This window comes from Nipponia nippon, unplaced genomic scaffold (genome assembly GCF_047370975.1).
Source record: "Nipponia nippon isolate SJK-2023a ecotype South Korea unplaced genomic scaffold, ASM4737097v1 scaffold_4, whole genome shotgun sequence".
NCBI classification, from domain to species: Eukaryota; Metazoa; Chordata; class Aves; order Pelecaniformes; family Threskiornithidae; genus Nipponia; species Nipponia nippon.
In genome coordinates, this window is record NW_028262358.1 from 116,796,054 (window position 1) to 116,818,922 (window position 22,869).

Genomic DNA, 22,869 nt, shown 5'->3' on the forward strand with positions numbered 1-22,869 from the left:
AGCTTTAAACCAATACCAGATTTTATCACCTGCCTTGATACACACAGATCATTTACCTTGACATGCACATACAAAGGTGAATTGGTTTAGATAACGTAACATTCTGGCTTTTCCAACATCAACGGCAAAGCATTTTTTTACTTCAATGAAAGAAGGGTTTTACCAAATATTCCTAAACTGTAGTACATTTTCTTTTCCTTTTAACATGACGGATTATTGCTTAATATTAATACACAGAAATTTAGTAGTATAACATAATGGCCAACACTAAGATTTTGGGCATTGTTCCAGTAGATAGCTCAATCATACAATAAGATCTGAACCCTCCCTTTTTCCTTCCTCTCACCCATCTTCCACAAGGACTCCTCTCGGTTATTGAGGAGTCTTCATGGGTTTCTCAGAGTCCTTCAGACTAAACTTGGATATTTTATTTTAAATAATTTTATTTTCATGCTGGTATCAAATATCCATTCTTTACATAATAGGTAAACATTACCTAAAACTTAAAAAAAACTTGTAGAAAAAACCCAAATTAATAATAAATGTTGGTGCATCAGAAACATACCATTTCGGGAATAGTCTGAAGAGTTTTAACACTCTTTAATATCATGCTTCCCAGCAATTTGAAATCATTGAGTTTCATGTACCCAAGTTCTTCTCCCAGGATTCTCAGATATGCTCTTCCTTCAGGAGCTTCCTTGTTGCCCAATTCTTTTAACAGTTTTTCAAGGTTAAGCATTATTCCTTTCATGATATCCTGAAAATTCAGTCAGAAAGTAGTAAAACAGATTTATGAGAAATCTGTAGGATCATATATCTAGACCAGTTAGTTAGTGAATGTCAGCTAATCTGCACATGCACTTCTTACAGATTTGACTCCATACAAAGGCCTCTCCCACATACAATTAAGAAAACACCATTGTTAAACAGCATTAAGGATTTCTAGTTTAGCTTACCAGAAGAGGAGAAGGCTCATATACAATAAAGAGGGAAGCGTTGTAATTATTGTATAAAGATAGGAATGCCGTGCTGTACAGAGAATGTTTTCAAGCTGTACCTGATCCTGCTTGCCATCCTGGGAGTAACCAAAATAGTCAGAAAGCGCCTTGGAAACCTGCTCTGGCACTCTGCCCTCAACCCAGTACAAGGCCTTGCTTGCAGTATCTGGGAAAAATCCCTTCTCTCCAAACAAAGCTTCCAGTGTTGGTTCAAACCCCTTTCCATCCAAGCCAAGCTGAAATGAACAGGACAATGCAATAACTGAGACAGTTTCCCCACTTCTTTGGAGCTTTACAACAAACAGACTTTCTGGGGAACAAACAATGCATTTAAAGTGTATCCTACAAGTCTATGATTCTTAAGGGAAGATATGGAATACTAGGTCTTACAATTAATTTTATCTCTGTGGTGAGGTCCAACAAAAAACCTACATATAGGCTGTATCTCACTTAAAATCTACTATGAGCACTTCAGTGTGCCAGTAATGATTCATTAGCATGAAGTCAATTTGTTACAGATGGGTTCATTTTACCCTAGCTGAGGCCTTTAATAACTCCAACAGGGTCGTCCATCCAGTCAGTGGCAAGTGACATCACATAACGGATGGGTTGCTCTAAAGCCCATTGAGATCAAATGAAAGTCCCCTTGTAAGCATAGTGATCTTTAGATTTCTCCCAAAGCTCGTAAAAACAATACATCATTCAGAGAAAGTTGTTATAAGAAAACAGAAATGAGAAAGAAAACAGCTGAATACTAGCAAAAGTTTTTGATAATTGTTGTACCTCAAAGATATCACTTGGGCCAAATCCATACACATTCAGGGTGGTTTTTAGCATAGTCTCTTTAGGAACATAGCTGTTTGGATCAAACACCACATTTCCCTCTACTTTGGCAGAGATGGGATCAACTCCAGGTACAGAAACTCTTTTGGAAATCTGATAATTTTGTGAGAATTTTCTGAAATCTTGGGCTGTTGGAACCTGGTTTCCTTTCAGAGCCTCTTCAACTTGGCTTTTTAGACTAGGAAAGAGGATAGCGACGCAAATATGATTAGTATAAATTCCAAAAACTCATATAGTCTTAGTTGAGGGATTTCTTGTGTCACTTGCAGACATTCATAAAACTGAGGTGATTGTAAATGGCTACCTCTCTGCACATATTAACAGTAAAAATAAGACTTAAGGGAAAGACTGTAAGCTGGCACTGCTCTGACAAAGACATAGATTTACTCAGCTAATGTGCTTGTTCAAGGAAAACAAACAAGCAAACAAAAAACAAAGCAAAAAAAGCACTGTTACATAACTACCACTGCAATTATGGTCAGAACTTTGCTCTTCCTAGAAGATCAGTACATAACTAAATTTTACTTACTCTTCAATGCCTACTTCTTCAGAGTCTAGGATGTTGGCAATGTGTGAGGCAATAAAACTTTTCACTTGCTCATTCTTTTCCTTTGTGAGGACTCTCAAAATCTTTGTGAGATCACTTGGGGAAGGATTTTTCATCAGTATGAGATAGGCTGCTAGACGTTTGTCTGTAGGTGCATCCCCTTCTTGAAATGCTTTCAGAAGTGCTGAACGGTCCTATACAAATAGAGAAAGGTTTGCACTGATGAGCTGACTAGTAGATGATATTGCTAAACTCTCTTGGGAATATATAGGGTGAAATAATTTCCAGGATGCAATTTTTTCAGGACTCCATAACTATTTCTATACCTGATTTCTATGACTAACCAAAAATGTTTCACTGAAGCTATTTTGATAAAGTTTCTTTTGATAGAAAATGTCATAGAAATTATGGTTTTATTAAAACTGATTTTCTTATCCTATATCTGGCAGGTTACTTTTTTATTTAGAATACTGAGTTTTGACTGTTGGGAATCAGAAGTGTTCTGGTCTGCAGACAAATTCTCAAATTTTGGAAAAAAGATCGTTCAATTTAGGAAAAGAAGGTGATAAAAATGTTCTGCTACAGGAAGATTAAAAACAGAGTTTGAAAATAAATAGTAATTAAAAAAAATTAACTGCTTTAAATTAAACTGAATCTGAGGATGTGAGCTCCAGGTGTTTCCAGGCTCCCAGACTCGTTAAGCCTTGTCTGGAAACGAGAGCATGTACTTAAGGGTAGAAACTTGTTGATATTGAAACTATTTCACTATACTAAGCTGAAGTGCTCTGCATGACACCCATTCTGTAGGAGGTGCTTTAATGTCACTGTAATGTAAACATAAATCTAACAAGTACTATTAATAACAAGGACAACAAAATGCCAGTATTAAATAGGGACCTGATTTTAAACTAGTTAAATCCATTTAAATCTGGAGTAATTAATTAGTTAAAACCACCTTTAAATAAGTAGAACTCCATTTAAGACATTCTAACAGGAACAGATCCAAACTTCCCATTTAAACTGAGACTATCTATACAAAGCAACTGTATCTCAAAGGAGAAACACCCACTAAGTCAGAAGTCTGCATAACTTCTCAGACATGTATGTGGTAACTAACTAACTAAAGGAGTTCTAACAAAGCTGGAGACAGCTAAAAGGGAGATAGCAAAACTATGAAATAATGGGAATGTTTTTGCATATTCAACAACTTCTGTGAACAGTCAAGGTGAACTGAAGACAGTGTATGTTGGTTCTTGTGACCCAATTTACCTCTTCAGTAATAGTCATTTTCCTGAATGCCTGGATGGCTGCTTTCTGAACTGAAAGTGATGCAGCTTCATTTCTGATACATGTCTTAAGAAAAGATTTCAGGTTGGGTTTAGCTTTCTCCATTACTGCACCCATGTTTCCAATAGCCTGTCGGTGATGAAAACACAGAAAGATGATAAACATTTTTTCTCCATCAAGAGAAGCAGAGTAATATATGCACTACAACTTAAAATAATAGCCTGCATCAGGAAAGAAAGAAATAAAAATACCCGAAGTGTGAGGTATGTGAGTTCATCTTCTCCAGAACAATCAGTGCCAAGCAGTGATACCATGAAGTCTGCAACATCTGTTATTTCCTCTGTCACAATCATTTTCTCATTGTAGAACCTAAAGAAATAAACACATTAGAAACAAAAGGAGAAAATGGGAAATGTCTATTTATTTTTTATTCCCACAGAGCAAATTCACGAGAATAACAAAAAATCCCCAAAAAGTGACTACTCTTAGGGTTTATTCTAAACATTGTAATGTTTTCTTGAGTTTATTTTATACAATTACATGCTATCATTACTTACTTAGTAACAGAATGACTCAAGCCATAAAAAGAAGCTCTACTTGGCTGATACTGGGCCATGTTAAGAATTTCCCGTATTCTTTTCGGAGTTGGAGAAGGCAATAGTCCCAGGGTGTATGTGACCAGGTCTACCACAAGCGGATTCACGTTTCCAGTTCTCAGCATTTGAAGGACTGCACCATAGCACTCTGGAGTCCCGCACTGTGTCAGGGCCTGAACTGTGATGGCACTGAAAGGAAAAGAGATGACTTTAATTAATTAATTCATTCCCTGTTTGCAGTTATTGCTGCATGTTTTATGTTTGAAATAAACATTTGACAGGTTTATTAAGGTGTTTTAACATGAATGACGTATGTTTATGCGCGACTGGAAGCAAATCACACAATTGCTTATCAAAAAGAAGCTTCCTAGTTTTACAAGTTCTTGAGAACAAGAAAGTATTAACAATACTATCATTACACAGATATATCTTTTTTTTTCTCCACAACAGACTTTCCCATAACTTTAAGTGTTATAATATATTGAACCAGACTGAGGCTCTAGTCCCTCTACAGACTGAGGACATAAGGTATGTGTAAATTGACTCAAGTCCAGCTAGGACAGAAGAGTAAGGGTGGGGAGTGGAGGGCAGGGTCAGACCAAAGAATTGTGCCCTTCCATGACTCCAAAAATCTCACTTTCAAAACTGTGTTCTTTGCTATAAGTCAGACTTGGGATTTTGGAATTACAGTCATTGTCCTTGAGCAAAACTGCATGAAAGATATTTGGCTATAATAGCATACCCACAGGATTGCATCTGGCATACATGCTTGACATGGTGGTGGGAAGAAAAACCCTGTACTGGGCTGTGTTATATTCTAATTTATAGTTCAGCTTCTCCAATAAATTTGGAAGATTTGATGGGGAAATGATCAAAACAATATTAATTCTTCATAGAAGGCTAGAGCTTTCAGATCTATTTGAATTCTTATACTGTTCTTATATATTTAATGTTCAAGTTCCATTTAACAACTGAGCATCTCTGATGGAAAAAAAGTGAAACCCACAGGTTTTACTCTCTCTTCCTTATTTCTCTCTCTAGATAAATCTGATGATACTTATCTTTCTGAAAGACACTCTTTACATCTAATTAACCTCTAATTTAAAACACTTGCAGCAAATCATCAACTTTAGAATGGATTTGCTATGGCATTGATGTGTGGTGTACTTGCACAATGAACTGTTGTAACATACCTTGAAGTTTCCATCATCTTTGGTACAAGAGAGCCAAGAGTGGTGTTATGTAAACTTCTAAGTCCAGAAACAAATTTGTAGAAAAGTCTTGCTCTCTGCTGGTTCTGCTGGGAGGCTGTAAGTTTCTGCAGTTCCTGAAGGATTTTCAGAACAGCATCGCCCTGCCTGGGAAATTTGGCATCTGTACTTTCCAGTGCAAGTCCCTTCTCTTCTAGTTCATCTAGTAATTAAAAAATTGCATTCTTTATGTCTTTATCAAGGAGCTATGTTCATTCTTATCTTCTGTCATACGTTCAGTATAAATATAAACTCTATATATTATTTTATATGATAACTGTTGAAGTTTAACAGCTGAATAGTTTCTAAAAATAATGGAGTGGAATTTAAATGTAATTCTCCCAAAAGTTGAATAATACCTATTTCCATAAATTCTTTTAAATTTTCATGAAGATGATTCCTTAACACCTTTTATATTAGCATAGTTTGTTTTTTCAACTTTTAAAAAATAAATCTTAGGAGAAATATGTTATGACTAGGAATAACAACTGCATGTCAAAAAAGTGTGTTTCACAACCAAATATATAGTAATCATGGACGGTTTACATTTGGCAGCTGAAGCTAAAAGTTGCATAAGAAATTATGGTTAGCTAAAAAGGGTCCATTAAACTAATTTCCAATAAGATTAACATTACCTTCCAAGCAAATTATTCCTTTTTAATTATAAAGAATAATTTAAAAAATAAAATGAAAAGACAAAGATTATTTAAAATTACAGTGTTTTCAAACTTTTCAGGTTTTCCCATTTTATACCGCAAACTTTTTCCTGACTAAATTGATCAAATTTATTAAAAATTATGACTGTTTTGGTCCCCTCAACTGCATCTTTAATTAATTCACAGTTAAAAAAAAATGTCCCTGTATTTAACCTGTATTTATATTTTGTCCCTGTATTTGTATTATTGAGAATTGCAGCTATACCTCCATCAAAATTTCTGTTATTGATCTTTGGGGTATCTTCAAGCTTCAGAGTTTGGTTGACTTCCATCATCACACCATAGCGATTTCTAGCAAACAAAGAAAAATTCAGTGCTTTAGTGGGGTCTAAGTGCCTTTGAGGGGTTTTGTCATGCCTCCTGCCTTCTTGAGAACAAAATGCATATTTGGGGATGAAGTCAGGGCAGAATGTGATATATCACCATTTAAAATGAATATTTATAAATAAAGGGTAATGATAAATAGTGAGCAACCTACTTGTATGAGGAAGGCAGAAACAGGTGTTTTTCACTGCAGACTGCATCTCTTACATGCCTTTTCTTTGCATCAATATTGTAATGACAGAATTGAGTGCTCCTTAGAAGGGTAGATAATGGGATGTTCTGTAAAATAGTTTGGCAGTCATTTTACTGAATAGTATAGGAAACAAACATAGTTTTAAAGGCTGTCACAGTTTTACTGTAATATTAACACCTATGGCATATTGGAAAAAAGGTGCATAACTGGAATCATTCTCACACAAAGACAAAATTGTGCCAGTATCAATCTTTAGTCTTAAGTCTCTTCACAGGCAAAAATCCCACTGAAATTTTCCCTAAGGCCTTATTGAGGTGTTTGGCTTAGTAGTTACTTCATGATTGATCCCCTGCTGCCTACAACAAAGGACTCCTTCATAGAAACCAGTCTGTAAGTTTTAGAGTAGTTCAGGCCCCTCGTAACAGCTGATGCTTTTTTTAATTTCACTCTTATTATACAAATTTTAAAGTTTTCTACAATAAACTGTAGAAGTGGCAGAAATTATAAAATATGTTTTTAGCATGATATGAAATCCTAGTTTGTTTTTTTTTTTAGGGAAAACACTCAAAAGCACAGATGCCATGGTACCAGGAAGAAATCTGCCAATATTCATGCAAGCAACTGCATTTGATCATTGTGGATTAACAGCATGTCAAACCATTTACTTCGGGGCATTTACAGCCCTCTCCTCCTGCACATCATATACACATCAGGGCTTTGGTGGACTACATGTTTTATGTTAAATTGCAATGTTGAAAATTTTGACCCACAAAACCAAAAATTTTTATATGATCTGATAGGTTATCATGTAATCAATAGCACTAACTCCATCTATGAAAAGCTCTCTGTTAAAAAATAATGAGAAGAACATGAAAGAAGGTAATTACACTCTTTCTCTGCATCTGTTTTTCTCTACTGACTGCCAACAAAACCACAGTCTGATCTCATGCAAGGGTGCAGAAAACCTATTTAAGCTTTTAGAAGATAAATACAAAATTTACTTGTTGTAGTAGTTGTTTTTCATTTTAAGTGACGTAGTGAAGAATGTTATATCATATAATTTTTAATGGTATACTTACTAGTCCCTTTACAATGGCAATAGGGCTGACATAATCTCTGATGGGACTGAAGTTGTCACAGGCTTTCAGGTCCCTGTTAATTGAAATATCTTCTGCAACATTTCCTTTTCTAGATTTGAATTCAACTTCACTGTCACACTTTCCATATACAGTATCCTGGAAAGAAGAAAGAAATCAGTGTCTTTGTTCATGCTGTCAGACATTTTCTGATCTAGCTGAAAGGCACTCTTTCTCATCTGAATTTCCAGGTCTTTTGAAAATGATGTTCAGGAGTAACTGTACTAGGTGAGGTTTCTTCCATTTGTTAAGGAAATAAAGGGAATGCTTTCAAAACACCTACCATTGAAATTTTTTTTATGTTTTCTACTGTTTCTGTTGGCACAAGTAGAGCTGAGATGATCCCTCTCTTGAGATTCAGTACATTCAGAGGTTCATCCTTCTCTGGATACAGTTTGACTTTTGTTCCATCCTGAATGCTGAATTTGAGCTCGTGCCTGCCCCAAAAAAACCCAACATTAGTATGAAATCATATTAAAGCCACCCAGTGAAGAACATGTTATCAATAAACCGCTGGGCTATAGCTATAATTATCAGGTTTATCTTCGTCTATCATTATTTATTATTCACTGTTGTTACTATTAGAGAGTATTACTATTAAAGCAGCAAAATTCTAACCAAGGACATTCTGGTATCACCAGACTACGTCATCTAAGGGCAAGCAAATATCAAGAGCAATGGCTGAAAGTTGGAATTGCACAAATTCAGAGAGGAGATAAGTAAATTTTTAGAATGAGGTAATTATTAACTACTTCAATAGGGCACAAAATGATGGGAAGGATTCTCTACCAGTTGCAGTCTTTAAATAAAACCTTGATTTTTTTCTGAAAAACATAGTTTAACACTGTCTCAAGTTGTTTTGAGAGCTATGGCTTGTGAAACAAGATGGAGCAGATACTGAGGCATTGAAACAAGCATGAAGGTGCATGAGTAAAACATGCACTGACAAGCACTAAAGACTAGTCGGGCAGAGGGAGTAGTAGCAATAAGTTACAAAAGCAGATAAGTAAGGAAAAGATAAGTTGCACAGGTCATTAAAGATTGTGATAGGAAATCTGGACTTCAGTCTCAAATGCCTTTCTATTGCACAGTCTTTGTACCACGTCAGCAAAGGAAAATCATCTTAAAATAGCTGCACACAGCCATTTGAGAATTTGCTTACAAGAAGGAACATTCCACTTGCAATAATCTTTTAGGAGACTACCCAACAAGTTTCCTGATATAAATGACAAAAACATTCCAGGTGAAAATTCTGGATTGAAAAAAACCTTCCCTACTAGCAATTGAGAACTCTGCCAAGTTTGCCCAAAATTATATCAAGGAGAGTTTTGCTGTGGAACCAGCTTATAAATCTACCATGTTATCATGGAATATGTTCTATGCCTGCAAAAACATAGTCAGGGTGGACTGTAACATTGCAGACTGTTCCATGTTAAGTCTACAAGTACTGATGATAATTGATATTGCTTACTTGGACATGGCATTTGCAAAGTCCTCAGAGTTCTTTGACTTTTTCAGCATGGCCCTTCCCTCAGTGTCAACACCAAATGTCTCCCTCAGGGAGCAATGCATTGTCCTCAGGATGAAGTGGCACAGCTGTGGTACCTCCAGTTCAACCTGAAAACACAAATATGATGTGTTTATCCTTATTTCATTATCATGTTTCCAGGATTATCCAGTTACAGTTTTGAAAATATGGTATTTCTTGGGTTATGCAAAGTGTCAGAATCACCCTGCTAGCAGCTGTTGGGAAAGATTCCGAAGTACTCTAAATAGCTTAAGGTAACTTGAGGGAGAAGACATGAAAGCAGGTATTATTTGCTTGGGTGATGGCATGGAGTATACTATATAAAGAGTAAACAAGCAACTTAGGTTCTGAAAATTTATAGTACTAGAAGAACTGTATGAAAACTTGAGTCATTACACTGATCAATGTTTAGACTCTGTCAGAACAGTGTGTGCTAAATAAAAAATATTTTCCCCAGTTACTCCATTTCAGAAAAAAACTCCATGATGGGAAAATTTTGGGGAAGATGGAGGGACATTGGGTAGTTTAATGGCCTACAGGACCTTTTATACCTACAGCCCTGATCCTGGCTTGACTGTTACCATTAACAGGCTATCCAGTCGTCTTCATGGCATCAATAAGCTGTTTTAGTTCAACCTCTAGAATTGTTTGATGGACATTGGTAGACTTAGCCTGGGAGCTAAGGAAAACTGAACTACCAGGTCTTCTCCCTTTCTCATGTAAAAGTACAGACAGATCAGGATTGAAATGCACTGGCACAGTGGTATGAAGAACTTCAGCCATCCTCAGTGCCTTCTGTCTAGGACAGGGAGGGATTAGTCTTCACGACTCTCAACATGGGCCTTTCAAAAGAATGATCTTGTTTGGAAAAACACTGAAGGATGCTCCCCAGCTGCCAGCTCCCATGTTATTCAGTATACAGTCCCAATTGCTTGTATTTACTCCTCTTTCCCTACCTTGCAAGTGATCTTTGAACCGCTTCGAGAATCTGCTGTTCCCGTGATCCCATTTGATGTTTCTGCTTCATATAAGTAAACATACTTTCTGAGGTGTTTAAATCTGGTTGCATCTTCTGCAATTGGGAAAACAAGAGTGTTTTTTATGACTTGGGTAGGATATGCATATGTAGGTCCTTACAATACATGCTTAGTGTTGTGTAACTAAAATGAATGCCACATATAAAGGAAGCATGAGGACCCTCCCACTATTTCCTTTTACAGAATAGCTTTCAGACAAAGAAGTAATGCCTTCATGTCAGCTGGATACTTTCTGAAGCATAAGACAAAACTTGTGGGGGAAACATAAGTTTTGAGGTCCACTGCTCTGTCTGATGACATCTGACAATATGACCCCATCTGGACTTCAATTCATGCCCCATTAAAGTTAATGACAAAAATGGGAGAAAACTTAAGATGTGGAACTGTTTTATAAATGACCCTACTGCTTCTAAATTAAACCAATCAAATGGTAGTTTTCAAAATGGTAATAAAATGATTCATTTCAGCTCAGATTTTTCCATCATAATTCAAATGCAAGGAGCTGCTTTATCTAAGTCACATGACTGAGACTGAAAGCAAATAAACAGAGAATGAGACAGAACACCAAAACTAGCATTCCTCAATAGCATTTCACCTAAATCTACAGAGTATCTTTCTGCCCCAGACTCTCCTGAAAACATGATCTGCTCTAATTCACTTATTAGATCAGCAAATTTTACTAGATTCTTTTTAATGGAGATAGATAAACTTTAGTTATAAGAAGAGCATCCAGAACAAGGCAAAAGCGCTAAGTTATGAGTAAGAATAAGGCAGGAGGAAGTCTTTGCAGAGGTGTTTGTCTTCTTATCAAAGGAAGCCCCAAAACCTAACGGGTTTCCTCAAAGGGATGAATGCCACCTGTGTTTAATCTATGCCTGGTGCTTTCAGAGGCAATTCATCTGTAATTTTAAACCCGACAGGCAGGAATGAACGTGGTAATAGAGACATAAAGAAAAAAATATTTTGTCTCAGTGTCAAATACAGAGATATAAGATATTTTGGTGTCTGAAACGCATAATGTAGGCCAAACAATGTCCTCAATTAGAATTCACTCCCATTATAACTGCAGGCATCATTTTAAACCAAACACATGATGATCAGGCATTTTAAGTGACTGTGTTAGAGCAGTTTAGGTCTATCTGAACCAGAAATTACTGTTCCCTCTATTTAGACTGAGCAGCTCACTGGGATTGTGATGCTGTTGTGACACTGAGGGAAAAGTAAATTCTTAAATTGCTCCTCTGGTTATTTGTGACTGTCTGAACATTTTAGAATCCTGATCTACTTTCATAGAAAAAAAAAAAAAGTAAAGTCATCTTGGTGTAAACCCACATGCCCGCCATCAAATCTGTGTGATTTTGCCTGCCTATACCTGCCATGAATGTAGCTTACTCCTCCTCTTTTATAAAATATTTGTCATGTCAGAGGCCAAAGGCAATGTTATCTTGCTCTTTATGTCACAGAATTGCATACTTAGAGAGGAGAACAGAATCATACTGTAAATCTCATATTTTCTCCTTGGACTACCACTTTTATAAGCTTTACATGCTTTAATAGTGTTTTAACTGAGAATACTTTCATGTAATTGCTAAACAGAATCATACAGTAATCAGCATCTTACAAACATTTGAAAACTGAATTATCTAATTAACCTTAAAATTAACTGCTATAAAAAAAATCAACACTATCCCTGTTATTTTTGGCTATCCTGGACTATAACATTGCCTAACTGTACATTCTCAGAAATTTTCGCAACACCAGTATCTACTATGCTAAAGCCCAAAGGCCAATTATTGCTTAATTCCCTGCTTATAAACAGAACTAAATGGAAAAGGAATAGGGAAATGATAAGAGTAGAAATGCAAATACCAAATAATTTATTGTATCAAAAATACACAAGAAATTGGCAATGAAGCCCAGAAGTCTTTGAGTTGGTTCAGGCAGCTGAAATAAACCAAATTGCCTGGAGATGGTGCTAAAGCGTCCAACACGGGAAAAAAAAAAAATGAAGATCCAAAGCGACGAAGAACAAAACAACTTATTCAGTACTTTGACCCTATGGTGGAACATTATGTATCTAACCGAGCAGTCAGGGCCAGTCAGAGTTCATTATAAAGACAGGGCATAAAGTCAGCATTTCCTGAGTCTTGACTTGTTTAAAGAAATTGCTGTCCTTGCTGACAGAGTTGATGATTTATTCTACCTGTATTTAGTTAGATATCCAAGTGCAGTTCTGTGGGTTTAGCAGCTACTATGAAGGGTAAATGAGAAGTAAGATTCAGCCCATGGTAAAGTGTAATGTACATAACCTCACTGCTAAAGCTTCACATCTGATAAACAGGGGTTTCTAGATTAAGGAATTTGCACCTGACAATTAAGAAATCAACAAAACAACAGAAAGTACTTTCTTAATGGGAGCTTTTTAAAAGTTTAGAAACTTATTCTCAGCTTCTCTGATCTTAGGAAACTTTTGAAATTCTTTGAGCCAAGCCTTATAGATAATTAAATACCTAAATTAAATGGCAATAAAGATTTCGGCATATTGCCATCACTTTTGTTTCAGTTATTTCAGAGGAAGATATTTATGGAATAGGAAAAGTCAAGCTTTGAAAGATGTATTCGGTTAATATAGTGACATAAGATAACAAAAGCAGATGCAAGAAATCAATTACTTGAACATCCTGGATTTCCACTTTCAGGCGTTTCTTCTTCTGTAAAGAATAAAAATGAGAATTAAAAGCTGGAAAAGCAGTTTAAAGCTATAAAACAAGGGCTACGGAAATATAAATGGAAATACTACATTTTCATTGTAAGACCTTTTTAATTCATACCAACTTTCAATGTAGTTTGGCACACTGATGTAAATAACAAAGCTACTATTAACATGGACAGTACAGAGTCAAATCTAAAGGGACTTACAGTAGTTGCCTTGATATTGTGAACTAAGACCTCAGAATGGGATCTTTCAGTCACTGAATTAAATTATTTTGGTTTAAACTGAGAAGGATCAGCTTCTAGGTTAACAAGTATTTTTAAAAGCCTTATGTTATGCGAAATAGAAAGCTTATAAATGATGGGCACAAAATGTAGAGGTGGACAGATGAAATGTACCATATAACACAGTTTACTTTAAAATTTTAGTCTATTTGAGCACACAAAAATACTGCATAACGGATGAATGGCTATATTTTGCTTTTTTGTACCTTTAAAAAAGGACAATTTTGATGATTAATACTACAATTGTCTGCTATCAAATCTTTTCTGAATATTGAGAGTTCATTCACTGGAGGAAAAGAACACTGATTGGAAGCCTATTCAAGTTAGGAGGAATCATTGACTCCAAACTGTCTTAGGTATGTCCCATATGACTCTATTTAATTAAAACAAAACAAAACAAAACAAAACAAAACAAAACAAAACAAAACAAAACAAAACAAAACAAAACAAAACAAAACATAAAATAAAATAAAATAAAATAAAATAAAATAAAATAAAATAAAATAAAATAAAAAAATAAAAACTAGTAAATTTGTTGCATTCATTTGATGCTATGTCATTCTTTGGGATATCACACATGAATGCTAGCACTTTTCACAATATTCTCTGCACACTTTCCAAGTTTTCATTCTGGGAATTCTAAGGTTGACTACTCTATAGAAATAGAGTGTAACATTAGTTACAGTAACAGCAATAGCAACTGTAATACTACTATTAATATTACAATAGTAACAGTAATAACATTATTAATAACCGTTAGAAACAAGTGCATCCTTTAAAATTGTATAACATCAGTCAATGACAAAATACTAGTTCAACAAAGGTGTATTTATGATGAATTCAATCTGCATATAAAACCAGACCTACATAATTGGCCCCAGACTCACTTTCCTCCTTAACATTCCTGAAATCTTAAGTAACACTAGTGTCTTATTCTAAAAAGCCACTTCTTGGGAAGCAAGGATAGCTCACAATCCTCAGCACCGTATTGATCTAGGCTGTCTTTTCTGATCTTAGGAAAAACAACTCTACTGGCCTACTTCTTTTACTACTACTACTGATGACTATGATGTCCCTTTAACACAAAATCGTATTTCAAATGTCAGTATTGCCTGCCAAATACATTTTGTTTTATTGGTCTCCATCTTCACATCTGTCAAAAAACAGGTTAGCAACAGCTGGGATAAGTCTGTATGGTATCTCCAAGCTACAGTATCTCCATGGAGGTTTGAAAGGACAGCATTACAGAAAAACAATTAAGCCAAAATAAGTTATCTGAATTCCTTACAAGTTGCAAAATACATTAAATCTGATCAAAAGACACCAGGCAACATTGTGACTTTTTCTGCGTTGGGATCCTCTTATGATTGCCCAGTCCTACAAAGGGAAGAGATGATATCTTTGCCACACTTAACATCTCTAACTGTATAAGCCACTGTCCTGTTGATTTTTGCATTATTGTTATTTTAACAGTTTCATAAATAAAGCAGCAAAAAGCACTAACATAAAAGGCAGTACTTACGTGTGAGAACACTACTGCTGAGCAGCAGCAAGAGCAGCAAGAGCTGCACAGGGCCCATGGTGAGCCCTGAAGCCTCTTGCTGCTCTTTCTTTTCTTGTTTTTCCTTCCCTCCCCTCTTCACCTCTTCCCTACCGCCTCAGAGGGAGAATGAGCCTTCTGACTTGGACCTCCATTTATATAGTCTGTAGCAAGCAGCTGAGGCAAACGGTTTAGAAAGCTCAGAGCAAATTGCCAAAGGTCCAAAGGTGAGAGTCCCAGATCCTCCCTGTGCTCCAGACAATGCTCTGCTTTGGTTGCTGGGAGTCCCTGAAGGCAGAAGACTGAGCATGTACTGGAGATAAGCCACTCTTCCAGTTCATTGTTTTTTTTCTTTAACAGAGTTTTAAAAGCAAAATCCCTCAGCTAGAAACTCTAACAATGTATTAAAATAAATTTCCCATGTCTACATAGGAACAAGTACAACGCATAAATTATAGCTGGAAGAAATGATTACTGCAGCATGCTTTCAGTATAGATGTTGAGAGGCTTAAGGGTATGAGTACTTGAGAAAATGAGAGTATTGTGCAATTTAGACATCTTCCCTTTACAGGCAGGAGAATGAAAGTTCAAGAGTTTTTTCCTTGGTGGTACCCAAATTTGTTATATACTTTTCTAAAAATAATTCTACATTTACTTGCAATATTCTGGTAAATCAGGTCATGTTCATGTTGAAAGTAAGCTCTATATAATTCTTTTGTTTTTTATTTTAGATTCAATTTCTTTGGTTTGCTAATAATAGCAAAAATATGAAAATAAGATGATAAAAGTTATCTGAATGAAGAAGATATACCTATGAAGAAGATAAACCTGATTAAAATACAACCAAAAAACCTTTTTATGAATATGTATATTGGTAAAAAAGAATGGTTTTATACCATGAGAAATTCTAGTAGTTTGAATTCTTTCTCTACTCATATCTATCGAAGCTAACTGCAGTAAAAAAATTGACTATGGAAATAGTTAAGAACATTTTGTTCAGTAAATTTAATTTTCATATATCTGATCAAATGGAAATGTTTTGACATTCCCAAATCAAAATATTTCCTCTTAGCTTGTTGAATCAAAAATCAAATTTTGGCTTGGCTAAGCGGTAATTTCTTTTCCCTTGAAATGTTACCATGTTACCACGCATCACGGTAGTTATCTTTAAAGTCTCTTATTTCTTCATACCCTTTCTCTCTTGGACTTCATAGTTGGGTTACATTTCCCAGGATGCACTATGATCATGTAACTCCTAACATCAGTTCAACCAAATGGTAAGCATTGATGTACGATGGGGCGTACTTTCCAATAAGGGAGACATATTCTTTGTAATTAGGATTTTGTCTGATGACATTAACAAGAGCATGCCATTTCAGAGAGATTTCTTGCAGAAATTTCTTTTGTGGATTCATCAGCATTGGAGGCATCACAAAGAAGGCATTTCTTAGATTTTTCCATTTCAATTTCTGTCCTTAGCTAATACCAATCACAGATACAATAAAACGACCAATAGAAGATTATTATTTTTTACTTCCAAAAAGTAACATAGGTTTTTGTTTACTTTTTTGTGTCCATAGCTGCCTCAATATGTGTCGTGATATCTAACAATGATTTTACTTTGTAGTATGATTCTACCAAAGAGACTGTACAAAAATATCATAATTTTGGCCATAGCATTTGATCCCTTTCTGCATTCAAACACCTAGAGGTTTTGACTGTTACTTAAAATCTGTTTATTTGTTCACTTCAGCACTGCAGATAAATAAAGCTCTGCAGTGCCCAGCATTCAGAGATTTGTTAGCTATTTCCCTATTTTGCCTGTGTCTCCCCACTGCCTTCAGGGGATTATTTGGGCTCAAGCTGAGGCTGACTGATTGTATTAGTATGACGTTATATGGACATAAACAGATTCCAGAAGTTATGACTCAGCCCATAAGCATGCAGGGTGCACCACTCTACTGTGACAGGTTTATATTGCTGTATTACCTAGTCAAGGGACAGTATTTTTTTCACAACAGGTGCCACAAAATGCCACACACTACTTTTATCTATTCAATCATCAAGGAATCCCTATGCTTTCAGCTCATTGGAAGAAGTCAAAATTCAGATGGAGTTAGACAAAGTTCTTGTTTCAGCTATTTCTGTGAAATTGTAGGCTTTGACATCAGAACACAGTTTATCCTCCAGACCAATCTGTTTTAAACTGTATTATCTCATTTCATTCTTTGTGTTTCTCAATTAGTTTTGGCTAAGTCCCACCCTCCTCTGAGTGCATCTCTTGGATGTGAAATGAAGACTTTGGAGATGGAATCATTCTGAGACCCAGAATTCTGGGATGGAATCATTCTGAGACCGCATCACAGGTCTTACATCTTTGCATCTTTTGCACTCTATATGACAAAGACAGGCAGAGGGCATTGGTGAAGATTTGAAAAGAGAAAGGACGACAGAAACATCAAACTTCACTCCCTGATGTTCTACACTGGAAGTAGCTCCAATCTTTGGTATATGCCGTATATCTCTAATCTGCACACATTTGGTCCTAATCTAAAAACCAAACACCTAAATGGAAGTTCTCCAACTCTCTTTGGATCAAGCCATCTGAGGCGAGTGCTGTGTTCCATGTTTCTTTTAAGAATTTGTTTTTCCTTTAGTCCACATTACTCGGAAATAGGGACAGTTTGGGCCTTGGTGCTCACCATGGTAAGGTACCGTTGTTGAAGCACCGGGTACTGCCAGAGACCATTAAATTTGTTCACCATTCCCTTCAAAAAACGTAAATAGCAGTATTAAAAATTATTAAAAAACAATGATGAAATTATATTTAGAAAGGAACTGTTTCTGGACTTTTCACATCTTTTTTCTTAGGAGAACCTAGTAAGGGGAAAATCCCCTAAAAGAGATAAAAATCTCATCAGAATCTGTTAACTAACAATTACTGAAATGAAGTTTCATGGTATATTGAGGAAATGCAGGGCATTTATTAACGCTGATGAAATAAGCTGGCTGGAGCTGTCATACATTTCATGAATTTTGCCAGTTATGTCTTTCCTAAAAATCTTGCCATTGGTTTAGGATATTCTTCATGTTCATAAGTTGGTATTACCTAAAAATGAAAAACATAGAACATGCACAGATTCTTTGTAGAACACAGCCTAAGTGCAGTTCATATATGTAAAGAACAACTAATAAACTGAAGTTGTCACACGTACATGCACAGACTGGGTGTTCACAAAGGCCAGTACTTCATGCATTCATCAGACACACTGTGTACGGACTGAATCAATGGTCTTATGAAATATAGGAAGTATGACAATACTTCTGATATGCTGAATTAATTTTGTATAGAGAGATAATCTGTGCATGGGTGTTACGGATATAGAAAATCTCTGACGTGATGTGGAAGCCTTAGCAATCATAGAATAAACTTGGTTTGGAAGGGACCTCTAAAAGTTATCTAGTCCAGCCCCACACTCAAAATAGATCTTAGTAGATCAGGATGCTCTCGGCCTTGTACTGTGGAGTCCAATCGAATGACGAAGGCATGATCATTTGATATTCTGTCCTTCATGGACTGCAGTCTAGCTGCAGTTTTAACAGCCTACTGCCTCCTCGTACCTACATGAAGAAGTTATGCATTGGGGTGCATTACTGTACTCTAAATGACTGGAACAGCTGCATTTCCATTGGAACTACAGCACCTGCTTGAGAAGCAGATGACCAAGTTTCCTGCTTTGCCATCATGAGAGAGGGTTTGATGCTATGTCTGAGTGTCCTATGTATAAGGCTACATGTAATTCTGGTTGGGAGCAGCCTTTCTGATGAACCTGGACTACTATGTAGCCATGATTTGAAGTTTGCAGAGCCAGAAAATTGAACAAGTAAATAATAAAACAACTCCTCTGCATGTTGGGATATTCATCTGGGAGTACGAAGTCCTAGCTTCAGCTATGTATGTATTGCACATGGGGACTAAATGCAAACATAATACATGTAGCAGGGACCAGGGCTCAGGACTGAGTACAGGTATTGCTTACTTTCAAGCTGCTTAAACTGTCACTCGTAAGCCATGGTACATCATACACATGAACGTATCACCTGTAATGAAAATAGGTTTGATGGTCACAGTCACCTGTAGAATCCAGAAAAGCTAAGGAAACTGAGCACAGTAAATTAAAGCCAGCGTATAGCTGGGAGTCAGCAGGGAAAAGAATTTTTAATTGCTCCTATTCCATAACGTGTGCTATGGTGTACACGTGGTAACATCTTCACTGGACACATCTACCAGAAATTTTATCTTGTGCTTGTTGTTGCATTGTCTTAGGTTAAGGCCCTCTTCAATTAACTCATTTAGATTCTTTATTATGTTGCATCTCATTTTCACTCAATGACTTTTGCAAGACAACAATACAGACAGTTTATGGAAGCAATTATGCTTGGTACTAAGTTGCTTATATTCCAAAGAATCCTTGTGTATCTTCCCTTCCATCCCTCTCTCCCTTCTCTTTTTCTTTCTTCTTTCCTTCCTTCCTTTTGCCTTCCTTTCTCCCCTTTTTCTTTCTTCTTTCTTCTTTTCTCTTCTAAGAAATATACTCACTACATGGTGTTCACATTTTTTTTTTGTTATTACTCATTCAGGTCAAGGCCCAGCACTTCTGGTTCTTTGGGAGCTCCTTGGAAACATTGGTCTTAGTCTTGTACTGTGTTTCCCAGATCACAGTGTCATCTGTTTAGGTCTTAGCATGTCCCTCATCAGAGAAAAATGGTTGTATTTTCTGGCGAAACACCTATGGTGCTAACTATAACCCAATGGCAATTGGAGGAAACTGTGTCTCCCAAAGGAGGTGTTGGAGGTGCATAAACATACACTCTGTTTGTCTAAGAACCGCTGCCAGAAGCCTGCTGAGGCATCAAGAGTAGAAAAATATTTGGCATAAGCCATCTCCTCCAGAATTTCTCTGCTTGTAGGTAGTGGAAAATGTTTCCTTTTTACATATTTATTTAGTTCTTTTGAGTATATTCCTGGGCAAATGGTCTGTCTTCTTTTTGCACTAACAAGAAAATGTACCGATTCTGTTGAAACTTTTATTCACACTCCCCTTTCAAAGTATTAAACCTTCCCAGTTCCTTCATGTTGTTTTGTCTCTAGGCAAAGAAATGTACTTTTGAACCGTGATAGGTTGGGATGTCTAAATTCAGTTTTGAATTCTGCCGAGAGATTCCTACAAAGATGTTGCAAACCTCTACATTATTCTCTCTCACCAACAAGGTGACATGGTGAAGTGCTCAATGTATTTCTAAAACAGCATTTTTTCCATGTTTTTTTCTTTTCTTCCAATTTCTTATTTAGCCATACTTTCCATTCAAATGCTCCCTTCTATGCTCACCACTGGAAGATTGATCTTCTATTGTCTCTTTTAGTACTAACAACACTGTTTCTGGTACAGATGTTCAGTGCATCTGTGAAAAAGGTAAGACTTAAGAAATAAGCCATTTACTTTCACAATGACAATCCAGGGATTTCCTGTAGAAAAATTACATGCTGCTGTTCTAGTAACTTCCATTGAAACAGTGGCATTTTTTTCATCCTTTTTGTCCAGGCTGTAATGTTCCAGTATTGCCAGCCCTGCCAAAATATCGTATTCCAGTGGAGTGTCATGACATAAGTGGTTCAGTGAACCATGGTTTTTGAGAACTCCAACTTGAAAATCTGTGCACCTTTTTGCTTCATGTCTCCCATGGTTTCAACCCCATCATCTTCATACTGCCAGAGCTCATGCTGTCTCCACAGGCTTCCATGTACACAGGATGCCATCTCTGCCTGCAAAATTCCAACTGCTTTCCCAAAATTAATTCACACCACCACTGTGCTTTCTATGATGCTTTTCCTCATCTCTGCATCTGGCCACTTCTCAGAGACTCAATTTGTTTTCCAGACTTACAAGTTGAGTTCATCAACATAAAAACAGTTTCTTTCCTTTTTTTATTCTTTCTTTTCAAATATTTATCTGTCACATGTTAATTTTCTACAGAATACTATGTTCCTCAAATAGACACACTAGTTACTTAGCCTTCTGCACTGCAATTAAATGGAAGCTTTGAATGTAAGAATTATAATTTATAGAACTACTGCCTTGCTGTTTTCCTTTTTGCTGGCTTCTGCTGCTCACAAATACACTGAGGAGTAATGTTTAAATCTTTTCCAGTTGTTTTGGGAGCTCATTTTTCCACCACTCTGAGCAGTTAATTTTTCTTTCTGCTTTTGAGAGCTGGTCAATAATCACTCAAAGTCAAAGAGTCTGACAGGTTGCCTTCACTCAGTGTCTGAGCTGATCCGTCAATTTGATAGTTTTAACTGATTGGTATTGTGCAACACAAATTTCTACACAATATTACATGGAATTTTACTAGATCATTCATGAGCCTTTTCAAGTACTGTTCTCCTTAGGGAAAAAAATTCTGTCTTCACATTAGCAACAGGGAACAGAACCACAAACGGACTAACTTGCCTTACAGAGCATAGGAAGCCCTCACTACTAGCTTTCTCCTAATGTTAGATAATTAATACTGCAGAAGATGTCCCCTGTGACACACTAGCTGCTCGAAGACCACAAGGAAGGCTCTGTGAACTAATGCCACACATGATGATAGTTAAGGAAATAGGTTTACCTAATGTCTCATCTGAGGAGGAGAAAGAGATTTTTTTTTTTTTTCATTTTACTAAGGTGCTGATGCTATGCAAGGAAGAAAAAAACAAATGAGTCAGTACTTTTTGCATGACATTACCAGAAACGATAATGAAACGTATGAAGCCACAAGCATGATAGCAGATATGGCTGTCAGGCGGGGACTGAACTTGAATCAATATATGGACCAGGTTATAAATTTAATGACTGGATGATGAACTGCACCTGTTAGGCTTGAGGGTCTGAAAACTTAGAAAGGAAGGGGACATGTAATTCAGCTTATTGGTACTGACATCAAAGGCTTTTCACTTTCTCGTCACCTTCATAAACATAGCCTTAATGAGCAGTGGGTTCAGTTTCCTTCCCAGGGTAAAAATGTTTTCAAAATTAAAAACATTATTGTAGTGGTTGTGATTTTAAATTCTAGGACAGGCCAAGAGTCACAGAGACTTGAGAAGAAAACCTGCCTTTTATCCCTGAAGAGGCTTTGCATTGTATTATTGAAATAATACAGCTTACTCATACGCCTGAGTATTTTGCTGATCAAACAGCACAATTCTGCTGGTGATAACCAAAATTCCTGATTTTTAGAAAAGTCCTCTGAGAAGAAAGGTCTTTTTACCCTCTGTCTGGGTTCCTTTCTAAACTCAATATAGCAGCCTAGATTAACATACAACTGACAAGAATCAAATTCATATTTTAAAGACAGATATGTTTAATTATTCCATTAAATACTTATACCCTTACTTATTTGAGGCAACGTTGTGGTGCAGAAAAATACTACATAATTCCTCTTTGCAAGTACAACTCATCTAAAACGTGCTGTCAAATCTTAAACATTTTTAATGTATTTTTTTTTAAGTAAAGCACTTGTCTGTACTTCATGCATTTTTCAGTTTACTGGTAAGTATCCTCTTTCCTGTTCTTCGTTAATTTCTTATTACTCTTTTTCTGTCCAGCAAAAATTGCAGTGACAAATATTATCCTCTTCACATATTACTTTTATTCCAGAAACCCCTGTTTGAAGTCACCTTATTTCAGTTCTACTGTATTATCTTTTTAAGGACTTTCTATCCCTATAGCATAATTCAAGCTTATCTATGAGCTCTTCTTTCTTTCTGAGTGCTCTTTCACTTCTTTCATTCAGTTAAGAATGCAACTTTTCAATACTAGATAATAAGCCACTAA

The 22,869-nt window shown here is 36.2% G+C and overlaps 1 protein-coding gene across 1 annotated transcript in view; it reads right to left on the reverse strand.

Moving 5' to 3' along the window:
- Nucleotides 1-15,103, reverse strand: part of APOB (apolipoprotein B) — a 38,070-nt gene extending 22,967 nt beyond the window's left edge. Inside the window, exons 1-16 of the mRNA XM_087775026.1 lie at nt 14,975-15,103; nt 13,128-13,166; nt 10,375-10,490; nt 9,362-9,507; nt 8,174-8,327; nt 7,834-7,989; nt 6,716-6,840; nt 6,443-6,528; nt 5,465-5,684; nt 4,233-4,460; nt 3,927-4,044; nt 3,658-3,804; nt 2,371-2,582; nt 1,782-2,019; nt 1,058-1,234; nt 566-757 (exon numbers count right to left, since the gene is read on the reverse strand). Of these exons, the coding sequence (XP_087631152.1) occupies nt 566-757; nt 1,058-1,234; nt 1,782-2,019; nt 2,371-2,582; nt 3,658-3,804; nt 3,927-4,044; nt 4,233-4,460; nt 5,465-5,684; nt 6,443-6,528; nt 6,716-6,840; nt 7,834-7,989; nt 8,174-8,327; nt 9,362-9,507; nt 10,375-10,490; nt 13,128-13,166; nt 14,975-15,032 (2,412 nt within the window). The 5' untranslated portion in view covers nt 15,033-15,103. The remainder of the gene's footprint in view (nt 1-565; nt 758-1,057; nt 1,235-1,781; nt 2,020-2,370; nt 2,583-3,657; nt 3,805-3,926; nt 4,045-4,232; nt 4,461-5,464; nt 5,685-6,442; nt 6,529-6,715; nt 6,841-7,833; nt 7,990-8,173; nt 8,328-9,361; nt 9,508-10,374; nt 10,491-13,127; nt 13,167-14,974) is intronic.
- Nucleotides 15,104-22,869: the final 7,766 nt, after the last annotated feature.